The sequence below is a fragment of the Vipera berus genome, assembly GCF_964194415.1.
Source record: "Vipera berus genome assembly, chromosome: Z".
In the NCBI taxonomy this organism is placed as follows: domain Eukaryota; kingdom Metazoa; phylum Chordata; class Lepidosauria; order Squamata; family Viperidae; genus Vipera; species Vipera berus.
This window is the reverse complement of record NC_138205.1, coordinates 114,597,616-114,623,441: the sequence shown is the minus strand read 5'-3', so window position 1 is coordinate 114,623,441 and position 25,826 is coordinate 114,597,616. Positions and strand designations below refer to the sequence as shown.

Here is a 25,826-nt window from a genome sequence, read left to right as displayed (position 1 = left end):
TGGCATGGGTCCGGATTACCTATGGGAGCGCCTACTGCCAGCGTCAACACCCCTCCGTCCTGTGCGCTCCCACAGAGAAGGCCTCCTCAGGGTGCCACCGGTCAGAGAATGCCGGCTGGTGGCCCCCAGGGGGAGAGCATTCTCAGTGGGTGCGCCAACCCTCTGGAACTGCTTGCCTACCGAAATCCGGATGGCCCCCGACCTTCACACCTTCCGGCGCGACTTAAAAACCTACCTGTTCCAGCAGTCCGGCCTGGCCTGATAGCTCTTGGGGTTTCATTTGTTTTTTACTATTGTTTAACTGTATACCTACCTTGCTCTGTACACCGCCCCGAGTCCCTCGGGAGAAGGGCGGTATATAAAAACAAACAAATAAATAAATAAATAAATAAATAAATGTATGGCAGTGAAAGCTGGACCATAAGAAAGGCTGAGCGCCAAAGAATTGAGGCCTTTGAACTATGGTGCTGGAGAAGACTCCTGCGAGTCCCTTGGACTGCAAGGCGATCAAACCGGTTAGTCCTAGAGGAGATCAACCCTGACTGCTCTTTAGAAGGCCAGATCCTGAAGCTAAAACTCAAATACTTTGGCCACCTAATGAGAAAAAAGGACTCCCTGGAGAAGAGCCTCATGCTGGGAAAGATTGAGGGCAAGAGAAGAAGGGGACGACAGAGAATGAGGTGGCTGGATGGAGTCACTGAAGCAGTAGGTGTGAGCTTAAATTGACTCCAGCAGATGGTAGAGGACAGGAAGGCCTGGAGGAACGTTGTCCATAGGGTCGCGATGGGTCGGACACGACTTCGCAGCTAACAACAACAAATACCAATGTCACTCATTATAATGCAAATCAATTTATAAGTTTTTTGAAATGCGTTTTTCTGGATTTTGTTGTTATTCTGTCTCTCACTGCTAAAATAAACCTACCTTTAAAATTAGAGACTGATCATTTCTTTATCAGTGGGCAAACCTACACAATCAGCTGGGGATCAAATAATTATTTTCCTCACTATAATTTAAAGTGTATATTCCCTCTCAAAAAAAGAAAATAAATACAGATTTTATAAATAGCAGAAGTCTGCAGATGTTGCTGTCAGATACACTTCTAACAATAGAAAAAGTTGAAGTCTCAGTTTTGGAAATCAACTAAGAAACATGAATGAAGGCAAGTATATGTGTCCCAGGATAATGTTGCAGGATCTAATCTGAGTCAGTCACCGGGACCAGAGGTTTTTAGTCTTCCAAGCTTTCAGACTTTTTACTGGAGTCCATCTTTAGGCAATTTCTGTCTTGAAGTTCCCTGAGGAAGGGCTCCAGCATGAGTCTGAAAACTCTGGTCCCACTGACTGACCCAGATTGGATCTTGCAACTAAGAAACAAAATATATTCAAAATATGAAAGCAATAGTTGACCATTCAAAATATCTAACTACTCAGACTTTGTTATGATTTTAAACTGAGTAATTCACAATAGGAAAGAAAACTCACTTGCTTTCCTGGGCATGAAATAATGAATCTGAATGAATATTTGTATACATTATTAACCAAATAACCTACCAAGATTAGCCTGTTGTTGTAGTATTTTTCGCTGTGCAAGTTGCCATGCATGCTGCAGATTTGTTTTATAGCCTGGAAGCAGAGTCTTGTTATATTCTAGTATTTCTTGCAATGCAGTGTTGGCTGAAAATAAGGTAAACTTAAGTTTTAAAAAAGCTATTATTCAATCTAAATCCTGCACTTTCTATTATGCAGATTCAATAACTCTATCTACTGTAATGCTCTGGCCTGATTCTATCCTTTCCATAACATTAAGAAAGCATATATCTGTCTTTGTTTAAATGCATTTACCAATAATATTTCTGTTTTCATAGTGAACTTATGCCTATAATGAGTGAATTAATATAAGTTCAGCATTTTGTCCTAGAAACCAAAGCGGGGATAATTCTATAATTATTTATGATGTTTCAAGCAAAGTTTGCTTCTTATCAGTTTGATTTATCTTATTGTATTATTTATATGCATTTGCTTGTACATATTCACTCATTCATATTTTAAATGCAATTGAAGAATTTTAGGTATAAGCCCTTAGGCAAACTCTGTCATTTACAGTTGCCAAGTATTTTAAATCTGTCTTGATTGAACTGCTGAAACACTATACTGCCAGGGTAAAATATATTTCAAAAGTTGACTTTGATTTTTATACATCCACGTTTTTTCATCTTTTTATTCTTTGTCTTTGATCTCTGACCTATATCTATGGTTTATAATAAGGGCAATCTTTTCTTAGGAAAAAAGAGAGATTTTTGCTTGTTCATTTGCAGTTTTCCTTCTGTTTTGCTACTGCAATATTTTACATCCTCTCTCTTATTCTAGGAATAAACAGTCTTCATCTAAAGAAATGTTAACTGTTGGGTAATAAGGTGCCATTCTTTTACAAGTAGAATGGAGGTCTATCTTTGATTTTAAATAAAGGCTTAAACCTTTTCTTTCCTTTAACATATATACCCAAGTCTCAAAATTCTTTTTGCTCCTTTATTCAAAGTCTAAATCAGGACTCTTTGTCCATCCCCAATTTTCCTCAAAATATTTATCTATATACTTACAAGAAATCTTGCTGAGATCAAACGAAAAAAGATCAGATATTTTATGCAAAGACTGTGGGATAAGTTTGCTTCTACTTGACATGTCTACTTCCCTCCCTGGAAGTAAAAGCATTATACTAGGTTATTGTGCTGTTACATCAGCCATAAAGTACTATGCAGTGCATACTGTGCTGCCACCATGTGGTTGTTTTGGAAACTACAACATTTATGTTAATTTGTTCAGCCAACCCCTCCCATTTGTGACGTACTTCCTCCTTCTTCTTAACCCTGAATGTTCTATCACTTCCTGCCACCATCTCACATGCAGTGGTCTCTACATGCAGTCTCTCATGGTAGGACCAATTACTATCTTTTGACCTTGAAATACCGTCCATTTCATCATCTACCACACCTTATCTGCTGTAATCTTCTTTGCATGCAAATAAAGGTCCTTCTGGATGATTAAAAGGTAATTTCATGAGTTCTGCTATCTGGCAAAGGCTGTTAACAGTGATAGTATCCGCTTATACAGGCCAGGCACAGGGGTCTTAGCAAGGGGATACATCATTAAACAACAGTCAGAGTCAGAATAGTTATTGTAGGGAAAACAAAACATTCTCCATGAATTTAAAGAATCATTTGTATTTATAATTATAAACAAATGTTGATATATAGGCAGAAAGCAATTTTGCATTTATATTCTGCAGTATGTCTAAAAATATTTTCAAAATCAGCAATCTAATGTTACAGACAACTTATGAACTAATTCTATGAAAATTCAGTTATGTACAAATAAAAATTATATCTAGAAAGTCATTACTTACTTAGAATTTTGCTCCGCTGCTCTAGATTAGAACTGGTGGGTCTTTCCTCTGATTTTGTACTATCTAGAGTGCTTCTAATCACTAAAAAACCAATGAAAAGAAAACATCTCTATATAAAAATCTCTACTGAGTATGGAGGATGGTCTTAAAACTCAGACAGAAGATCTGTTGCCAAAACAATGAGCTAAACAAAACTTAACTTCAGACTAAGAAGTTTTTAGAAAACTACTCAGATGCCTCCCCTTCCTAACTCTGAAGTTGATAAAGACTAAACAGGGAGAGAGGAAAGCATATTCCCACTTGCAAAATTCTGTCCATCTCTAGATTCTGCTACTATAGCTGTTCTAACAAAAGTAGATTTAGCTTTAGGTCTACGTACAGTAAGTGTTTCTTAATCTGATCTACTTTGTAGGGATCACTGTTTATAAAAAAATCATAACTGATACCTGAGGAATATTTCCCCAGCTGGAGTATTATCTGTAAGTTGTACTTAGTAGTAAATTAGGGGCTCCTCAGCTGGGTTTCACTCCTAGTCATTATACAGACAAACCTCTTGTTAAGTGTTTCTAATAATAGCATGGTCTTCCAAGGACATTACAATATCTGACCACAACATCCAATCATACTTATTGTCTTTCCTTTTCCTTCTATCAATCTTGTGAAGTATAATCTACTTTGGCAATTTCAGGTTTTCTTGATTCATGCTTCTCACACTATGTTCTAATTATGGATCCTTGTAAGCAAAGAACTCCTCTTTCAGTGACTAGACTTTCAGTGACTAGACTAGCCATATTATATCTTCAAGAACTATTCATAAAAATTGTACACTCTTCCCCAATGTGAAGTGCCTGCCATCTAGGATCTTTCTTAAGATTAAAATTCCACAAAGTAACACACACAGACCCATGATGGAAACAGGCTCAGTCACACCAACTATTTGATTGGCTTCATGTCAACCTAGGGTCCAAGGCCCACTGACAGAACTATCTTCAGGGCCTTACAGAAAAATACCAAGATGGGGAAAAGTCATATCTCTGGAGGAATGATATTCCAAAGGGAGGGAACTGCTATAGAGAAAGCCCTTTTTCCTGGATGCCAGTAGAAATACTTCCCTAATAGATGGGACCTGTAACATTTCTTGCTTCCCACTCTGGTGGGCTGGGTAGCTGTAGCTAGGGAGAGGCAGTTCTTTAAATAAGCAGGCCTTAAAAGCTGTAGGACTTTGCAAAGTGGTAATCAATACAGCTTCTGCAAAACAGATGACACACACACAAATCTTGATTCATATACTGTAAAACTGTGTAGACTGGTGCATTTTGAACCAATTGAACCTTCTGGATATTCTTCAGGAGCAACCCCATGTAGTACATATTACAGTAGTCCAAATGAGAGATGACAAGGATATGGGTAACTGTAAAAAGGGAATATTGGTCCAGGAAAATATGTAACTGGTGCCCAACTCACATTTTTTATTGATTACAGTGTGCTGATTTTGGAGGATTTGTACCTAAAGAGTGTGTTATTGATTATGGGCACAAAAAGACAACAGCAGAGGATCAGATTGGGGTCTTGCTGAAAAATATAAGCTACAGATGTCTAATTAATACTCTAAGCATCAGTAGAACCTAACTGTATGGAGGAGAGAAAACGACAAAGAACAGCACTTGCTGTAGAAATTTCAAAATGGAAAACTTCAAAAATATGACTTGTTAGTAGAAATGACACTTATAAAAATTGCAAAATGAGCATTACATAAGATATCTTGGCACTTTCCATGTTACAGATGACTGAAGCATCAAATATAATGCACAACTGATCTTTAAACTAGTAGCTGTGGAGTTCTGTGTATTCTTGAGCTTCGTTGTTTGCTTACAAACATTTCATTATCAACCAGGTAATATCATCATGCCCTAGTTGGATAAAAAAAATGTTCACAGTTCAATTTTGAGTTACATATATTTTCTTATATTTGAACCTTCAAAAACTATATTAACTATATTTTAATCTGTTTTAGTTTTAATGATCGAAAGCCACCCATCTTCTAATCATATTTGTATTATTTTCTAGACATTATATATGTTTTATACTTACTAGGAGGTTTGGTTATTTGTAGAGATGAAACTGATGCCATTAATAGTTGGTGATATGATAATTCAGTCTTCTGACTAATTAGTGGTTGAAAGTGTTGTTTTGATTCTGTTATTGAAATATGTCAAGAAGAGAATAAAAATCTCAATACGTTTTCAAATAAAATAATCCAACAAGCTTGGTAGCTATTATTTGATCTGAGTAATAAGAATGCTTACTTAAAAAGGCTGCATAGATACACAAAAGTGACCCATAATGGCCAAAAGAAATTATATTGGTGTTTTTCCAATAGAGTTCTGTTGTTTTGCATGTCTGGTAGGCAGCATATATGCATCTCTTAATATATTACTTTATCTATTTCATTGATTAGGGATTCTTCTTGCAATGATCTTCTGCCCCATTCTAATTTCATTATGAATTTGCATTAATTCTGCTACTCTTTTCCTCCCCCTCTTTATATATCAAATACAAGACTATGTAGGAAGAGATCCTTGTCAGTATGTGGTGGGCAAAATATCAGAAATCTAGTAGCACCATTTTCCAATTAAAAGGTACAAGCTACAAATCACTAAAAGTCTGCTACCAGACCTAGAAAACGAGAAATGTGTATGCTTTAAGACAATTAAGGTAACTTACAGTGAATTTATAATCCTTCAAGTAAAACCATAATGGAGCTTGCCCACTATGGATGCATATCTCAATGGCCATTAACTAAAATATCCTCACTTAATGACCCCACCCCATGCTCTCCCTGTTGCGACCATAAAACAAGTGCAGAGTGGGGTAGACCAGGGGAAGACTACACAGGATCTGTGTCGCCTCAGACCTCTCAAGGCTAGGCTACCACTTGAGGCACGCTATGCTCCACTCCACTGGAGAAGGAAATGGCAACCCACTCCAGTATCTTTGCCATGAAAACCCCATGGATAAATATGACGCTGGAAGATGAGCCCCTCAGGTCGAAAGGCATCCAGTATGCTACTGGGGAAGAGCAGAGGGCTAGTGCTAGTAGCACCAGAAAGAATGAAGTGACTGGGCCAAAGTCAAAAGGACGCTCAGCTGTGGATACCTCTGGTGGTGAAAGGAAAGTCCGATGCTATAAAGATTTATTCTCCATAGGAACCTGGAATGTAAGATCCATGAATCAAGGCAAGTTGGACGTAGTCAAACAAGAGATGACAAGACTGAACATCGACATCTTAGGAATCAGCGAACTAAAATGGACAGGAATGGGTGAATTTAATTCAGATGACCATCAGGTATACTACTGCGGGCAAGAATCCCTCAGAAGAAATGGAGTAGCCTTCATAGTCAATAAAAGAGTAGGAAAATCAATACTGGAATACAATCCCCAAAATGACAGAATGATCTCAGTGCAAATCCAAGGCAAACCATTCAATATCACAGTAGTCCTAGTCTATGCCCCAACCACCGGTGCTGAAGAGAACGAAATTGACCTGTTCTATGAAGCCCTACAGCACCTTACAGAATTAACACCAAAAAATGATGTCCTTATCATCATGGTGGATTGGAATGCTAAAGTAGGAAGCCAAAAGATAACCGGAATAACAGGCAAGTTTGGCCTTCGAGTACAAAATGAAGCAGGGCAGAGACTGATAGAATTTTGTCAACAGAATATGATGGCCATAGCAAACACTCTTTTCCAAAAACCCAAGAAATGGCTCTACACATGGACATCACCAGACGGCCAACACAGAAATCAGATTGACTATGTGCTCTGCAGTCAAAGATGGAAAAGCTCTATACAGTCAGTAAAAACAAGACCAAGAGCTGACTGTGGCTCAGATCATGAGCTTCTCGTTGCAAAATTTAGGCTTAAATTGAAGAAAGTAGGGAAAAGCACTAGGCCACTCAGATATGAACTAAATCATATCCCTAATGAATACACAGTAGAGGTGACAAATAGATTTAAGGAATTAGATCTGATAGACAGAGTGCCTGAAGAATTATGGATGGAGGTTCGCAACATTGTACAAGAGGTAGCATGATAAAGGACCAAAATGGCAGGGACCTAACAAAGGCAGAAGAGATTAAAAAGAGGTGGCAATACTACATAGAAGAACTATACAAGAACGAAATTAACGTCCCAGATAACCACAATTGGATGGTCACTGAACCTGAGCCAGACAACCTAGAGTGTGAAGTGAAATAGGCTTTAGGAAAACTGAGCAACAACAAAGCTAGTGGAGATGAGTATTCCAGGTCAGCAATTCAAAATCTTAAAAGACGATGCAGTAAAAGTGCTACACTCAATTTGCCAGCAAATTTGGAAAACTCAACAGTGGCCACAGGATTGGAAAAGATCAGTTTACATTTCAATTCCAAAGAAAGGCAATGCCAAAGAATGGTCAAATTATTGCACCATTGCACTCATTTCACATGCTAGTAAAGTTATGCTTGAAATACTACAAGCTAGATTCCAGCAGTATGTGGATCAAGAAATACCAGAAGCACAAGCAGGATTTTGAAGAGGCAGAGGAAGTAGAGATCAAATTGCCAACATACGCTGGATCATGGAGAAAGCTAGGGAGTTCCAGAAAAACATCTACTTCTGCTTCATTGACTATGCTAAAGCCTTTGATTGTGTGGATCACAACAAATTGTGGCAAGTTCTTAAAGAGATGGGCATACCAGACCATCTTATTTGTCTCTTGAGAAACCTAGATGCAGGTCAAAAAGCAACAGTGACAATTGAACATAGAACCACTGATTGGTTCAACATTGAGAAAGGAGTCTGGCAAGGCTGTATACTGTTGCCCTACCTATTTAACTTATATGCAGAGCACATCATGAGGAAGGCAGGACTAGATGAATCAAAAGTTGGAATTAAGATTGCCGGGAGAAATATTAACAACCTAAGATATGCAGATGATACCACTCTAATGGCAGAAAGTGAAGAGGAACTAAAGAGCCTCTTGATGCAGGTAAAGAAGCAGAGTGCAAAAGTGGGCTTGAAACTGAACATTAAGAAAACCAAGATCATGGCATCCGGCCCTCTCAATTCCTGGCAAATAGATGGGGAAGAAATGGAGGTAGTGATAGATTTGATTTTTCTAGGCTCCAAGATCACTGCAAATGGGGACTGTAGCCAAGAAATTAAAAGACGCTTGCTCCTCGAGAGGAAAGACATGGAAAATCTAGACAATACACTAAAAAGCAGAGACATCACCCTGCCAACAAAAGTGTGTATAGTCAAGGCTATGGTCTTCCCAGTTGCAATGTATGGCTGTGAAAGTTGGACCATAAGAAAGTCTGAGCACCAAAGAATTGAGGCCTTTGAACTATGTTGCTGGAGAAGACTCCTGCAAGTTCCTTGGACTGCAAGGTGTTCAAACCGGTCAGTCCTAGAGGAAATCAACCCTAACTGCTCTTTAGAAGGCCAGATCCTGAAGTTGAAACTCAAATACTTTGGCCACCTAATGAGAAGGAAGGACTCACTGGAGAAGAGACTAATGCTGGGAAAAGTTGAGGGCAAGAGAAGAAGGGGACGACAGAGAATGAGGCAGCTGGATGGAGTCACTGAAGCAGTAGGCGCGAGCTTAAATGGACTTCAGAAGATGGTAGAGGACAGGAAGCCCTGGAGGAATGTTGTGCATGGGGTCTTGATGGATCGGACATGACTTTGCAACTAACAACAACAATAACATGCTCCACTTGTTGCCCTTTAGGATCCCCGCAGTCCTGCTGCTTCCTTCTCACTTAGCAAGCAAGGGAACAAACAAAAGGAGATCCTACACAAGTATTTGCAGGAGTTACCCTGCTCCAGAGCCTAGCAACATCAAACTTATTTTTCTGCTTTTTGCAGCTTCTGAGAGGTACTCAGCCAGATACAGGTTCAGTTTCTTACAGACTTAGGCTCATGGCAAACTCAGGCTGTTTGCAACAGGTTCTATTCCAGTCATATTTCAGCACTGTTTGAAGGAAGGAAGGAAGATGGAGGCTTGCAAGCTCCTACTGATTCTCATCCACTTACAGACAGCTTGATCTGCCTTGAGCAGGGACTAAGTGGTGTGGAATGTGTGGGTGGGTGACCACTGCAGCATTCTTGAAGTCGTCGTAAGGCAAATGGCTGCAAGGGTGTTGCAGCCACTGTACATTTGAAACTGGATCTTAAGTAGTTTTAGTGAGCTTAAGGTAACTTCAACTGGTTGTTAAGCAACTGGTCATAAGTCAAGGTATAAGGTAAAGGTTCCCCCGCACATGCGTGCTAGTTGTTTCCAACTCTAGGGGCCAGTGCTCATCTCTGTTTCAAAGCCAAAGAGCCAGCGTTTGTCCGAGGACGTCTCCGTGGTCATGTGGCCGGCATGACTAGACACCAAAGGCACACGGAACGCTGTTACCTTCCCACCGTAGTGGTCCCTATTTTTCTACTTGCATTTTTACATGTTTTCGAACTGCTAGGTTGGCAGACGCTGGGCCAAGTAACAGGCGCTCACTCTGCTATGCGACACTCGGGATTCGACCCGCCAAACTGCCGACCTTCTGATCGACAAGCTCAGCGTCCTAACCCACTGAGCCACCGCCTCCGTAGTCAAGGTATACTACCTATATATTTGCTGCATTTTCTGAATAGCATTAGAGAACATTCAGGCAGCAGGCAAGACTGAAATATTTGTATTTTCTCCTATATTCTCATCCCAGACTAAAACAACAAAATAATGGATAAGAATCCTCAAGGGAAAAACAACTCAAGAAGCTTGGGAAATTTTGAAAAGTGAGATTATAAAAGCCCAGTCTAGCACAATACCAACGAAAAAGAAAAATAATAGCTCTCAAAAGAAACCAGCATGGCTGCATAAAGAACTCTCTGATAAATTGGAAGACAAAAAGGACAGGTATAAAAGGTGGAAAGAGGGGCACATAACTAAGGGAGAATATCAGCAAATATCCTGAGCCTGCAAAGCTGAAATAAGGAAAGCTAAGGCTCAAAATGAACTAAGGCTTGCAACAAAAGCCAAAAATAACAAAAAAAGCTTCTTTCAACATGTAAAAAGCAAGAAAAAAGTTAAACAAATGATTGATCCATTGGTGGGAAAAAGTGGCAAGAAGGTGACAAGCAACAGAGAGAAAGCAGAACTACTCAACTGGATTTTTTCCATCCATATTTACACAAAAGGAAAAAACAGTCCAACCTATCAAAAACAGTACTGTAAAAACAGATTAGAAACACAAGTTAAGATAGGCAAGAAAATGGTAAATGAGCACCTGTTCACCCTCAACGAGTTCAAATCACCAGGACCAGATGGATTACACCCCAAGGTTCTCAAGGAACTGGCACATGTGATCTCAGAACCACTGAATTATATCTTTCAAACATCTTGGAACACTGGGGAACTACCAGAGGACTGGAAAAGAGCTGATGTAGTTCCCATCTTCAAAAAAGAAAAAAAAATAGATCCAGGAAACTACAGACCTATCAGCCTGACTTCAATATCTGGGAAGATTCTGGAAAAGATAATCAAGCAATGAATCAGTGAACACCTAGAGGCAAACAAAGTCATTATCAAAAGCCAACATGGGTTTGTCAAAAACAGAGCATGCCAGACAAAACGTATTGCATTCTTTGACTAGGTGGCAAAATTAGTGTACCAGAGGAATGCTGTGGATGTAATTTACTTGGACTTCAGTAAGGCATTTGATAATCAACCTATTACTTGATAAGATAGAAAAATGTGGGTTAGACAGCTTCATCACCAGATGGATTCATAGCTGGCTGACCAGCTGTACTCAGCATGTGGTCCTCAATGGAACTGCATCTACATGAAGGGAAGTGTGTAGTGGTATGCCCCAGAGCTCTGTTTTGGGCCCAGTGCTCTTCAACATCTTCATCAATGATTTGGATGAGGAGATAGATGGGGAACTCTATCTCCTCATCCAAATGTCCAGTTGTCCAGATTTGCAGACAACTCGAAGTTGGCAGGAATAGCCAAAACTCCAGAAGATAGGCTTAAGACACAGAAGGATATTGACAGACTTGAACATTGGGTCCTATCTAACAAAATGAAATTCAGTGGTGAAGAGTAAGGTTCTACATTTAGGCAAGAAAAGCCAAATGCACAGGTACAGTATAGATAATATCTTGCTCAGTAGTAGTAACTGTGACAGGGATCTCAAAGTCCTAGTGGACAATCATTTAAATATGAGCCAGCAGTGTGTTGCAGCTGCCAAAAAAGCCAACACAGTGCTAGGCTGCATTAATAGAGGGATATAATCAAGATCATGTGAAGTGTTAATACCACTTTACAATGCCTTGATAAGGCCACACTTGGAATACTGCATCCAGTTTTGGTCAGCACAATGTAAAAAAGATGTTGAGACTCTAGAAAGAGTACAGAGAACAGCAACAAAGGTGATTAGGAGACTGGAGGCTAAAACATATAAAGAATGATTGCTGGAATTGGGTATGTCTAGTTTAATGAAGCGAAGAACTAGGGGCACCATGATATCAGTGTTCCAATATCTCAGGGGTTGCCACAAAGAAGAGGGAGTTAAGCTATTCTCCAAAGCCCCGCCGAAGGCAGGACAAGAAGCAATGGATGGAAACTAGTCAAGGAGAGAAGCAACCTAGAACTAAGGAGAAATTTCCTGACAGTTAGAACAATTAATCAGTGGAACACCCAGAAGCTGTGAATGCTCCAACACTGGAGGTTTTTAAGAGGATGCTGGACAACCATTTGTCTGAAATGATATGGGGTTTCCTGCTTGAGTTGGACTAGAAGACCTCCAAGGTCCCTTCCAACTCTATTATTATTATTATTATTATTGTTATTGTTATTTTGTACATATATACATATAATGTACACATTAGTCTGTATGTGTGTGAATTTGTATTAACAAAACTACTTTCAAATGTTTTTAAATGTTTTAATGAGGATTATATGAGACAAAAAAGGTTATCTTTGCATTCAGGCAAACTTGAAAACTGTTGCCCTGTCTCTGATCTTCCTTTCTAGGGAAAGTTGTTGAGATGGTCATGGGTGGGTAGTAAAAGATTAATTCAAGAAGTGGTATAAACTGTATACTGATGATACCTAAGTGTATCTAAGCTGCTGGTGCTTGTTAAGTCTAGTCTATCTGGACACTGATAGAGGCCGAATGGATAAAAACAAGTTGAAAGTGAATCCAAATTAGGAGTTTTTGCTACTGTATTTGTTCATTGAGGTTATTTTGTTTGTTCCAGTGTTGTAACAAGAAAGAGAGCAAGACTTGGACTGAGAGTCCTTTTAGAGTGAAAGATTCCTACTGGATTGACTGGTGGAGCTTGTCTTTTAGAGCCTAACTCTAAACTGTATGTCACCTAGAATCCTACCAAGGGCAGAACTTTAAGTCATATTCTCATCACCATCTGACTGGATAGCTGAAGCTCTAGCCTTTAAGACCACTTAAAAATTATAGTACACATTGCAGAGACTTGCATCAATAAACATTAGACAACATAAGCATATTTATTTATTAAATTTATTTGCCATGCATCTCACCATGGGACTAATCTGGATGGCTTATAACAGTAAAAATTTAAAATTACAAAAAAATGTAAATACAGTAAAACAATGAAAATATAACAATATGATTAAAAGATGGACGGGGAGGCAGCAGGATGCTATTAACACATTCAGTGTAATACTTTCCATTGAGACCCTAGGCCAACTGGCACAGCTAAGTCTTCAAGCTCTTATGGAAAGACAGGAGGGTGGGTACAGACCTCAGATGGGAGGGTGGGTCACAATGTTTTAGAGAGCAGGCACTAAAGCAAGCAGAGTTCTTCTCCTGGATCCTGCCAGGTGGAATTCCCTGGCTAACAGAAACCACAGCAGGCTTCCCCAGCCAGCATGAGTGGGACAGGCTTGTCTTAGTGAGAAAATATGGTTTATCAAGTAACCAAGACCTGTGTCATGGAGGGTTTTTAACTTGAATGAATGAATGAATGAATGAATGAATGAATGAATGAATGAACCTTTATTATCAAAGTACAACATATATACATTGAGATTGGCTGAGCCTCTTGAATTTTACCTGGAAACAAACCAGGAGCCAGTGCAGCTCACAGAGCAGCAGTGTAACATGGGCCATTCTAGGGATTCCAAAACTGCTTGGACTACCTCACTCTCTTTAACAACTGAAGTTTCTGAATGCATTTCAGAGGTAGTCCCATGTAGAACACGTTGCAATAGTCCAGATGAGAGATGACTAGAGCTTGAATGACTAAACGAAAGAGTCCTGATCCAGGAACGGCCAACTGAAGCTGTGCAAAGACTCTCCTAGTCACCCCCACCACCTGCTCCTCAAGGAGGAGTCACAAGTTCTGTTGTAAATTGAAGATTACTGTATTTACTCAAATCAATTTCTTTTTCTGTTTGATACGAGTAGTCATCAACTTATATCAGTTCATTTAGTGACGATTCAGTTATAAGGGCACTGAAAAAAGTAACATGGCCATTTTCATACTGATGAAACCTCATCGTCACATGAACAAAATTGTGATGGTTGGCAACTGATTCATATTTATGATGGTTGAGTTCATGTGACAAACAAAGTCAATGAGGAAGCCAGATTCACTTACCAACCATGTTATTAACTTAGCAATTGCAGTGAGTTACTTAATAGCTGTCGCAAGAAAGGTTATAAAATGGGCAAAATTCACCTAACAAAATCACTTAGCAACAATCTGCGCATGCCCAAGATGGCGGACGTGCTCGGCTGAGCTCCACGGAGAGGTCTGGCTATTCTGGCGTCCCTGGAGTTTTCGGGAGTCCTGCAGAGGTGCTGGTGCTGGTGCTTCGCCCTCTGTGTTGGGCTAGGTGGGATGGACAGAAGAAAGGCTGTCGACGCTGTTCTTAGTGGTGCAGGCCTCCGTTCTTGAAAACGGGCCTTGTGAGTTCCGGCATCCTTCGGAGGGCCTCTGGAGGAGCCGCGGCTTGCAGGGCTCCGAACAGCTGATTTTCGGAGCCGATGGAGCTGCGGCCTAGAGCGGTTTCCGGAATGGCGGAAGATTGGTAAATGGAGGAAGAATGGCGTTGATGTTTGGAGCAGCTGGCGGGAAGGTGACCTGGAGTGTTGCGGCTGCTCCGCGGCCATTCCCGCAGCCGTTCCGACATGGGGACCCACGGCCTGGAGTTGGAGAGCTGGCGGTTCGTGTCGCTGACCATCGGGCAGCACAGGTCATCTTCGTGTCGCCTGTGTTTCGTGGGGCCAGCTGGACTCGAGCTGTTGGAACTTCGCCGGCCGGTGTTGGACCCGTTTGTTACCTAACCTTTCTTGTTATGGAGAAGGATTTTTGCAGCCGGAACATCTTTTATCATGTCATTCAGCAGGCTTTTTATGCCTTGGTTAATTGTTGCCCAACTTCTCTTTTCTTCCCTGACCCCATAGGACTCAGAAGGTCCCGGGGTTGAGTCACTGTGAGAGAGTGGCTCAGTTATACCACCTGCTACCCTCCCTAGAGGTGAGAGATCTACGGGGGTATGCCTTACCCAGGGTGTGTATCTCGTTCCGCTCCCTGATAGCCCTGTGACCGCCGTGAGAGGGCGGTGGCCGACCTGTTTCGGAGGTTACCCAGGAGGTTACCCAGCTCAAGTGGCAGAGGAGCTGGTGGACTGGATATTCATTGACCTTCTGTTTTTAGATCCTCACTGATTATGGGACTGCCTTGCTGGACCTACTTGGACAATGGCTCGCCTATTTTATTCCAGCACAGACTTATTCGCTCTCAGGGGTGCCCCCCCTTCCTGGGTGTGACCCGCCTCTGTTTTTACCTCTCCTCTTGATGACGGGCCCAATTATTGGGACCCTGAGAGATGGTTGGGCAGGGATAGGAGCCTTCGTTATAAATTCAATAAGAGGCCCCTGGTTTGTTTTTTATCCAAACATTTTAAAGGGTTAGGGAGGGGGGAGGGATTGCGGGTTTGGTTGGAATTTGGGGGGTATCCACCAACTGCTATTCAGGCCAGGCTCAGGACAGAACACGGTGGAATGGGGCCTGGGCTGGGTGCCTCCAGGGCCCCGGAGCGGTGTGTGGGATTATCTATCCCCACGACATTAGGGAATGGCAGCAGGCGATCGAACAGAGGGCCGTATGGATACCCGGGAGCGTGTCCCCGCTGCCTTCAAGTGGTGATGTGCTCCGACTCTCTGGTTTCGACCCGTGGTTCTGGGAACGAGGATGAGCAGCCACCTGAGCTCAGGCTTGTGTATTTTAACGCCAGGACCGTAGTTAATAAGGCTCCTCTCATCCGAGATATGGTTGAGGAGGAGCGTGCGGACCTGGCTTGAATTACGGAGACCTGGTTGGGCCCAGAGAGTGGTGTCCCTCTGATTGATCTCTGCCCACCAGGTTTCCAGGTGCTTCACCGGCCTTGGGCTCAGGGTAGGGGCGGGGGTGTGGCGGTAGTTGTGAGGGAGACCTTATGTCCGCGGGAGGCCACTGTTGTCCAAATATCCGGGTGTGAGTCTCTCCTCCTGAGATGTGGCCCTAGGGCTCAGTTGGGCTTGCTGCTGGTGTACCTTTCACCTAGTCGCGTAGCAGCAGCCCTGACTGAGCTTCTCGATATCCTCTCGGGGTTGGTGATTGAGTTCCCCAAAATTATGATTTTTGGGGATTTCAATCTGCCGTCCCTGGGGGGATCATCTGAGTTGGCTCAGGAGTTCATGGCTTCCATGACGGCCATGGACCTGATGCAAGTAATTCAGGGCCCGACTCATGGGAGGGGTCACACGCTCGATTTTGTTTTTCTATCTGGACGATGGTTAGATGATCTGGGTGGGGGTTCTCCAATTATTATGCCCCTGTCATGGACCGATCATCATCTCCTGTGGCTGGTCTTTCGTTTCGCCACTCCCCGTCGCGGGGTTACGGAACCAAAAAGATGGTTCCGCCCTAGGCGCTTAATGGACCCTGAGCGGTTCCAGGTGGCACTCGGGTCCCCACCTGCCGCCTTCGCTCACAGCTCGGCCGATGCCCTGGTGGAAGCCTAGAGAGCTGTTGGAGATCCAGCCAGTCTGAATCCGACCGATTGCAACTAAGGTCCTCTATGAGGTCTTATCTCGCGGCGATGAGGACGGCAAGGTCTAACTACTTTGCTACCCTCATCGCGTCTGCAGATAATCGGCCGCCCTGTTTAGGGTGACCCGCCCCTCCTTAATCAGGAGGTGAGGGAGGAGCCCTTGCAGGGCCGTGCCAAGAAGTTTAGCCAACATCTGTCGGACAAAATCGCTCGGATCCGGACCGGTCTGCACTCCGACTGGGCAGAGTCTGACGGTGGCGACATGGGCGGTCTTGGTGATGTTATCTGGGAAGAGTTTGATCCTGTGACTCCAGAAGATGTGGACAGGATCATGAGGAGGCTGAGCTCCACCACGTGTTTATTGGACCCGTGCCCCTCCTGGCTGGTTTATGCAGCTCGGGAGGGGACACAAGGCTGGCTCCAGGCAGTGATAACTGCTTCTTTGAGTGAGGGTAGCTTTCCCACCGCCTTGAAGGAGGCGGTGGTGAGACCCCTCCTCAAGAAGCTTGCCCAGGACCCAGCTATTTTGAACAACTATTGTCTGGTCTCCAACCTTTGCTTTCTTGCGAAGGTTGTTGAAAGCGTGGTGGCGCATCAGCTCCCTCTGTTCCTGGAGGAAGCTGATTATCTGGACCCATACCAATCGGGCTTCAGGCCCGGGTACAGCACGGAGACGACATTGGTCGCGCTGGTGAATGATCTCTGGCGGGCTCGGGACAGGGGTTGTTCCTCTGTCCTAGTCCTATTAGACCTCTCAGCGGCTTTCGATACCATCGACCATGGTATCTTACTGCGGCATCTCAGGGGGTTGGGAGGCACTGTTTTGCAGTGGTTCTCCTCCTACCTCCTGGGACGTCCGCAGTCAGTGCTGGCAGGAGGGCAGAGGTCGGCCTCGAGGCCTCTCGTTTGTGGAGTTCCTCAGGGGTCGGTCCTCTCGCCTTTCCTGTTCAACATCTATATGAAGCCACTGGGTGAGATCATTCGTGGTTTTTCATCTCCACCCCAAACCACCCCAGTGATGCCCTCGATGTGATGTCCCGTTGCCTGGAGGCGGTTCAGGTCTGGATGGGGAGGAACAGGCTTCGACTTAATCCCGACAAGACTGAGTGGTTGTACATGCCGGCATCTTGGGAAATTCAGGTTATTCCATCTTTAACCATGGGGGGTGAGGTATTACCCCCCGTAGATAGGGCTCGCAACTTGGGTGTCCTCCTGGATTCACAGCTCTCCCTGGAAGATCATATAGGAGAGGTGACTAGGGGGGCCTTTGCCCAGGTTCGCCTGGTGCGCCAGTTGCGACCCTATCCGGACCGGGATGCCTTGCGTACAGTCACTCATGCGCTCGTGACCTCTTATTTAGACTACTGCAATGCTCTGTACATGGGGCTGCCCTTGAGGACCACTTGGAGGCTTCAACTGGTGCAGAATGCGGCTGCACGAGTTGTGTTGGGGGTCTCCCAATACTCCCATGTAACACCTCTACTCCACGAGCTGCATTGGCTTCCAGTTGCCCTCTGGGTGAGATTCAAGGTGCTGGTGATGACCTATAAAGCCCTAAATGGCATGGGTCCGGATTACTTACGGGAGCACCTGCTGCCGGTGTCAACTTCCCTTCGTCCAGTGCGCTCCCACAGAGAGGGCCTCCTCAGGGTGCTGTCGGTCAGAGAGTGTTGGCTGGCGGCCCCCAGGGGGAGGGCGTTCTCTGTGGGCGCGCCAGACCTTTGGAATCATTTACCGGTTGAGCTCCGGATGGCTCCTGACCTTCACTCCTTCCCCCATGACCTGAAAACTCACCTATTTGAACAAGCCGGCCTGATCTGATGGGTTTGGGGTATTTTAATTGTAATTTTAATTAACTTTTTACTGCAATTGGGCTATTCTATTTAATTCTTATTTTAACTTTTGTATATTGTTTTTTATTGCATTTTATTGCCCTGTACACCGCCCTGAGTCCTTCAGAAGAAGGGCGGTATAGAAATTAAATAAATAAATAAATAAACAGAAGTTTTGGGCTCAATTGTGATCATAAGTCAATCTTTTTTAGGAAGAGGGTTTTATTTTAATTAAGATTAAATAATTAATGCTTAATAAAATCTGTTCAAAAATATAACTTTCATGGAAGGAAATGAGAGCAATGAAACTGTCAAATCTCAGTTGGTCTTATATGACAAGCACTTGAAATAGTATACTGTATAATAATAGGTCTGGGGTTATAATCAAGACTCAATAGACAAAAAGAAATCAAGCAACCTCATCATTAAGGTCCCCTTCTGTTAAAACATACATGTTAGAAATAATTAACTACCCTCCTCACCACAACTACAATAGGTAGAGAATACACAACAAAAATATTTAGTCTTATAGTTTCGTCCTGTAATTCTTTCCATAGAAAGATTAGTAATATGACAATCATTCAAGGATAATAATTTAAGTAGAAGCAATACAAATGGTCTAATTTACTACTGGTCATTTAATGACTATTCAAAGTTATGATAGCCTTGGGAAGGACTTTATAGCCTATAAATCTTCTGGCCATTGTAAAATGTCATGCATACGCCCACACTCATGCAATCACATAACTGCGTTTTGGGTGCTTGACAATTGGTTCACATTTACAACTGGTTGCAGTATCCGGAAATCATATGACCATAATTTGCCATGGTTTTTGCCAATGTTCAGAATTTTTTGCCTTTTTCTGGGGAAAAAACACCCATTCAGGAGAATAGTTTGCATTCAAACCTGTCTGTTTGTTTAATGACTGCTGTAAAAATAGTTTTAAAACTGGATTTGTTATGTGGTCAGAATTTTGGTCAGAAGTTCTGACAGTCATAGTCAAGGCAACCACATAACCTAATTATATTTTCTTCTTTCATGTTTCCAACTTTGGTTTCCAGTCTCAATCACAAGCAGCACCTCCATTACAACAAATTGGAGTTGTCATTAAACTCATCAACTTCCCCTTCTTCTGCATCATTGGTTGAAGAATAAATTTGTATGGTTGTCATATTAAATGGTTGTGCACCAATATTATTTGGTCACTGATTACATTCTGTCCAAATATTATTCTTGCTATTCTCTTCTTAACTTTAAATGTAACAGCATTTCTTCTTTGTTTTTGGAATCACAAAAAAAACTTTAAGTAACTCTTACTCTTTAACATAGTGAAATATGAAGGTTGTTCTCAATATAGACCAGACATGTCAAACACAAGGCCTGGGGGCCGGATGCGGCCCGCAAAGTGGTTTCATGTGGCCCGCGAAGCCATCCTGGAAACAGTAAGGGAACAGCCTCTGCTCTCTTGGCCCTGGCCCAGGCTGGCCAGGAGCCAATGTACAATTTCATGATGGTCATCTATGCTGAAATACATTCAGTCTTAGCTCCACAAGGCCATCTGGAAACAGCGAGGGAACGGCCCATGCCGTGTCGGCACTGCCCCCTCGGCGCATGCTGGGGAGGTATCACCCTTTGTGAGGAATGAAGAAATGCACCATCGCCTGGAAGTGGCCAGCACATGGCCCTGCCTACTTCGGGCAGGCTAGGGGTTGGGCAGCATTGTGCTTCTCTTCAGATTCATGCCACCCGGCTCAGCCTCTCGGCACTGTGAGTAGAGCACCCTGCTACCTGCCAAAACCGGGCAGGCTAGGGGCTGGGCAGCATTGCGCAGGTAACATTGACTCACACGCTGCTCATGGCATCCCCTCCCATAGAGCCCACCAAGCCGGATATGTGAAGTAGGCGAGGGCCATATGCTGGCCATTTCCAGGCAATGGTGCATTTCTTCATTCTTCACAAAGGATGACACTTCCCCAGCTGTGTTTCTTGCCTGTTTTTCTCCCTCCCTCATCTCAAATATTTTCCCACCACTCTGTTCTTTGGAAGGAAGGAAGGAGAGGGAAGGTCTGAGAGAAGTCCTACCTTAGTCCTGCCCTGATGCCTTTTCACCATCCCCTTGCCTCCTCCTCCTGGCCTATCCTGGGGGGGTCTCCCTATTGCTAAGGAAGCTTTGGATACAAAGCCAGGTCTCCTCACATGGAGAGGGAATGGGCCTCCCTCTTGATTTTGCCCTCCTAGTCATCATGAGCAACCCGGCTAAGGAGACCAAGCACAGCAGCAGCAGCCTTGAGGAGGAAGTAAATGCAGCTGGGCACCCCCTTGGGGAAGTGGGGCTGGGCTTAGTGCAGTGGGTGCTTGAGGGCTGGGCTAGGCATTTGACCTCCACGCCACCATCCAGCCCCCATGGCCTGAGAGGAACAATGAGGCTCCTCCAGTGGACCATGCCTTGACACTTCCCTGGTCCCATCTCCTGCCAGAGACCCTCAGATCTGTCCCACTCCTGCCCAGGCCCCCATAGGCACCCTTGACACAAATGATGTAGAGCTGGCCATGCCCACCCAGTAGGCCATACGCACTCCAGCCATGCCCACCCAGTAGGCCACGCCCACCCTGGCCACACCCAGCCAGCCCCCCGAGGGCAACTGCAATGCTGATGCGGCCCTCAATGAAATTGAGTTTGACACCCCTGATATAGACACTTATTATTTTGGGGATATATGTTATTTTTCATAAGAGGTGCTCACAAAATACACAAGGATTATCAATTATTTTAATGGAAATTTTTAAGGTAAATATGTGATGGAAATTATTGGAAACTTCCATCTGGAAAGTCATATCTTGATCACCCTCCCTTCATTAAAATTGGTTTATGGAAAAACAAATACAAACAATATGTATTTATCTGTGAAGCTTTTTTGAAAGACACAATCACTTGCTTGTCTTAAAACATCCCAAAAATGATATCCAGAAATAATAACTTTGTATTTACCAGGCATACCTTGCCAAATAATGTTTTTTTGTTGCAGATCTTCAATACTTGATTGCAGATATGAAAACAAATGTTTTCTCTGTCGGAAAAATTCTTTTATTGCTTCTTTTTGCCCTAAAAACAAAAGAATAATCATCACTCAAGTGTTAAATTCACATAATATGTGTTGATAACAATATATTATCTGTTGTAAGAATATAAGAGCCATGTTTACCACTGTTACATGAAGCTTTTTATTCTTAGTAAAAAAAGCTTCTTGTTTCAACTAATTTTACTTCTTATCCTCTATTGCACAGTATGAAACTCCAACAAAACTAATGGTTTTTAGATGTAAAATATGTTATTACTCCCCCTTTTAAAATCAATACTCAAGGCCCATTTTTTTGAAGAACATATTCACAATTTTCTAGTTTATATATATGACTATAACTAAGCCTGTATCTAGCTTGCTTTTACAGTCTTCTGTTTCAAACATGGTTTTTAAAAGGCAACTGGACTTTCTTGGATTTTTCCTTGAAAGCATTTTACTTCTCATCCAAGAAGCTTCTTCAGTTCAGTTCAGAAGCTTCTTTAATTCCTCTTCCTCTGTTTTTTCTCATGGTGACCTTTTGACTGTAAGCATCTTAGGTTAGGTATCTGTTCTCAATAAGCTTTAATGGACATTTACAAAGTAATATTGACTGGAATAAACAAAGATCATGTAAGTATGAAAAATATAGTATTATGTAATGACAGTGGAAACTATTTAAAAGAACCAGGCAAAATATGTATAATTATCATCTGAGAATCAGTATAAAATGATGAAATATCACATGGTGGAGAGAGATCCAAAATTTAGCATAATATAATGTTACTATGGATTATAAGTAGCAGAGGCACTGCTTTTAAGGTAGTTATTATAGTTATTTATCCTGTATATTATGAATATTTTGCCTTCTTTCATTACAGGGTTTGGCCTCATGATTATAAAGATAATTGTAAAGAAATCTGTGGATTTTATTCAAATCTTACTTAGACTATCAATTATTTCTTATTTAAACAAAAAGGGAGCCTAAAATTAGTTAAAGTTAATTGGGACTTAGGTCAATGGCATGACATGTTTTCAGAGCTTACATTCTACATAATACTCCAAGTTACCTTTTAGGATCAACAGAAGGAAAAGGCTAAATCCATCTTCAAAAAGCCATTATTTCACCACAATACCAATATAAAATCAATCTATATGCTTGGGGGGGATGAGGGGGTATCTAAATAAAGTTCCAAATTATGGACATGGTCCACACTAATTCAAGATTAAGTCCTTAGATGCATGCTGAAAAGCAGAAATTTGATTGCTAGGTTGAACTTGATGGCTACTAGATTTATTTTTATACATTAATTCAAATACAGGTACTCCTTGTCTTATAACAGTTCAATTTAGTGATTGTTCAAAGTCACTAAAAAGTGACTTATGACCATTTTTCATAGTTATGACTGTTGCAGAATCTCCACTGTCACCTGATCAAAATTTGGACACTTGGCAACTGGCTCGTATATATGACACCTGCAGTGTCCCGGGGTCATGTGATCACCTTTTTTGACCTTCTGACAAGCAAAGTCAATGGGGAAGCCAGATTTACTTAACAACCATGTTATTACCTTCACAGCTGAACGGATTCACTTAACAATTGTGGCAAGGAAGGTCATAAAATGGGGGAAGATTCACTTAATAACTATCATAGCAACAGGAATTTTGGGCTCATTATGGTTCTAAATTGAAACTATACCATTGTTTGTACTTACTGTCAAGTATATTTTCTACTGAATACTCTTTGGGATAAATTAAATGACGTCTATCAAATGAACTCTTTCTTTGTTCTTTTAGATTGTGCATTTTCTTTTCTAGATTACAATAAATGACAATAAAAGAAACAATGTATTTAAGATACTTTTTTACAATAGCATTTTTCTTAAATAAATAAATATTTGTTCATTAAATAGATTGTGACTGTGTAGGTTATCTTCTAAAGAACTTTTCTTTCTTCATGAAATATTATACATGATTCAAGATTTAATTCTGTACTTACTCATAACATCCAGCTGATTATATGAAAGAGCCTCCATTTCTTCCAGTTCATAAAATTTTGATTCTAGTGTTGAAAACATTAACAGCTCATGTATTTGTCTCTCTAGAAATTTAGAAAGGCACATATTGAATTTCTGGTTTAAATATTGCATTTAAAAGTAAAGTTCAGGTTCTTCACTGCTTCCATTTTGAAATTTTGAAATGGAAGCAGTGGACCAATTGTTATATCTGCATTTCTCAACGTAGCAAAAGAAACATAATTTTTAACTTAGAAAATACTGCATGAATAACACGAATTGTTGTGGAAATAAGAAAAAAAACTCCCTATTGGTAAGAGTAATCATTAAAACATCTTTTCGCATATATGATTGCGGGTAAAAAAAGTGCTCTATTCCATATGAATGGAAGAGTATACTTTTGCTCTTCTAAATCAAGAGGTACCACAGTGTTAAATGAAAATTGAGGACAGTGAGCATATTGCTATTCTACACAAATAAAAAATGGAAAAATGGTCAGACAGACTACAGAAAAGGTCACAGTGTGCGCTGAATGAGAAGAAATTAGTAGAGATTGAAAAGAGATTGTTTTTGCATTGAAATCAGTTTCAAGCCAAATCCATTTTAACAATCTTTATAACAAGACTATAAGGTTTATTTTTTGCCTTAAAAGCAAATTTATAAATAGTTAATTCTATTTAACTATTGTAGAGGTCTAATGCATTGTAGACATACAAGTGAAAAGCTTGTTATAATAGACAGAGCTGGAAGGAATCTTGGAGATCTTCTAGTCCAGCCCCCTGCTTAAGCAGGAGGACCTATACGATCTCAGACAAGTGACTGTCTAGCCTCTTTAAAAATCTCCAGCGATGGAGCACCCACGATTTCTGAAGGCAAGCTGTTCCACTGGTTAATTGTCCTCACTGTCAGGAAGTTTCTCCTTAATTCCAGGTTGCTTCTCTCTTTCATCAGTTTCCAACCATTGTTTCTTGTCCTGCCCTCTGGTGCTCTGGTGAATAATGTGACCCCCTCTTCTTTGTGGCAGTCCCTCAAATACTGGAATACTGCCATCTTATCTCCCCTATTTCTTCTTTTCTTTACACTAGCCAAACCCAAATCCTGCAGCCCTTCTTCATATGTTTGTCTCCAGGCCCTTGATAATCTTAGTTGCTCTTCTCTGAATTTTTCCCAAACTCTCAACATCTTTTTTGTGATATGGTGACTGAAATTGGCTGCAGTATTCCAGGTGTAGTCTTACTAGGGTTTTATAAAGTGTTACTAATACTTCCCCCTTCATGGATTACTGCCTTGTCGTGGTGAAGGGGCTTGCGTAATTCAATTAAGCTATAAGCTATGCCGTGCAGGGCCACCCAAGACAGAAATGTCATAGCAGAGAGTTCTGACAAAACGTGATCCACTGGAGAAGGAAATGGCAACCCACTCCAGTATCTTTGCTATGAAAACCCTATGGACAGTACTAAAAGGCAAAACGATATGACGCTGGAAGATGAGCCCCTCAGGTCGGAAGGCGTCCAATATGCTACTGGGGAAGTGCAAAGGGATAGTACTAGTAGTGCCAGAAAGAATGAAGTGACTGGGCCAAAGCCGAAAGGACACTCAGCTGTGGATGTGTCTGGTGGTGAAAGGAAAGTCCGATGCTATAAAGATTTTTTCTCCATAGGAACCTGGAATGTAAGATCCATGAATCAAGGAAAGCTGGATATGGTCAAACAAGAGATGACAAGACTGAACATCAACATCTTATGTATCAGCGAATTAAAATGGACAGGAATGGGTGATTTTAATTCAGATGACCATCAGGTATACTACTGCAGGCAAGAATCCCTCAGAGGAAATGGAGTAGCCTGAAGAACTATGGACAGAGGTTCGCAACATTGTACAAGAGGTAGCAACTAAAACCATCCCAAAGAAAAAGAAATGCAAGAAAGCAAAATGGCTGTCTGAGGAAGCTTTGCAAATAGCTGAGGAAAGGAGGGAAGAGAAAGGCAAGGGAGAAAAAGAAAGATACACCCAATTGAATGCAGAATTCCAGAGAATAGCTAGAAAAGATAAGAATGCCTTCTTAAATGAACAGTGCTGGATCATGGAGAAAGCTAGAGTTCCAGAAAACCATCTACTTTTGCTTCATTGACTACGCTAAAGTATTTGATTGTGTGGATCATAACAAACTGTGGCAAGTTCTTAAAGAGATGGGCGTACCAGACCATCTTACTTGTCTCTTGAGAAACCTATATGTGGGCGAAGAAGCAACAGTGAGAACTGGACACGGAACCACTGATTGGTTCAAAATTGGGAAAGGAGTCCAGCAAGGCTGTATACTGTCGCCCTGCCTATTTAACTTATATGCAGAGCACATCATGAGAAAGACAGGGCTAGATGAATCAAAAGTTGGAATTAAGATTGCTGGAAGA

At 41.8% G+C, this 25,826-nt stretch overlaps 1 protein-coding gene across 1 annotated transcript in view; it reads right to left on the bottom strand.

The window, feature by feature from the left end:
- Positions 1 to 25,826, bottom strand: part of CCDC7 (coiled-coil domain containing 7) — a 317,972-nt gene that overhangs the window by 22,208 nt on the left and 269,938 nt on the right. The window contains 7 exon segments of the mRNA XM_081343017.1: positions 1,554 to 1,676; positions 2,600 to 2,695; positions 3,403 to 3,483; positions 5,494 to 5,598; positions 21,343 to 21,447; positions 23,116 to 23,214; positions 23,400 to 23,501. Of these exon segments, the coding sequence (XP_081199143.1) occupies positions 1,554 to 1,676; positions 2,600 to 2,695; positions 3,403 to 3,483; positions 5,494 to 5,598; positions 21,343 to 21,447; positions 23,116 to 23,214; positions 23,400 to 23,501 (711 nt within the window).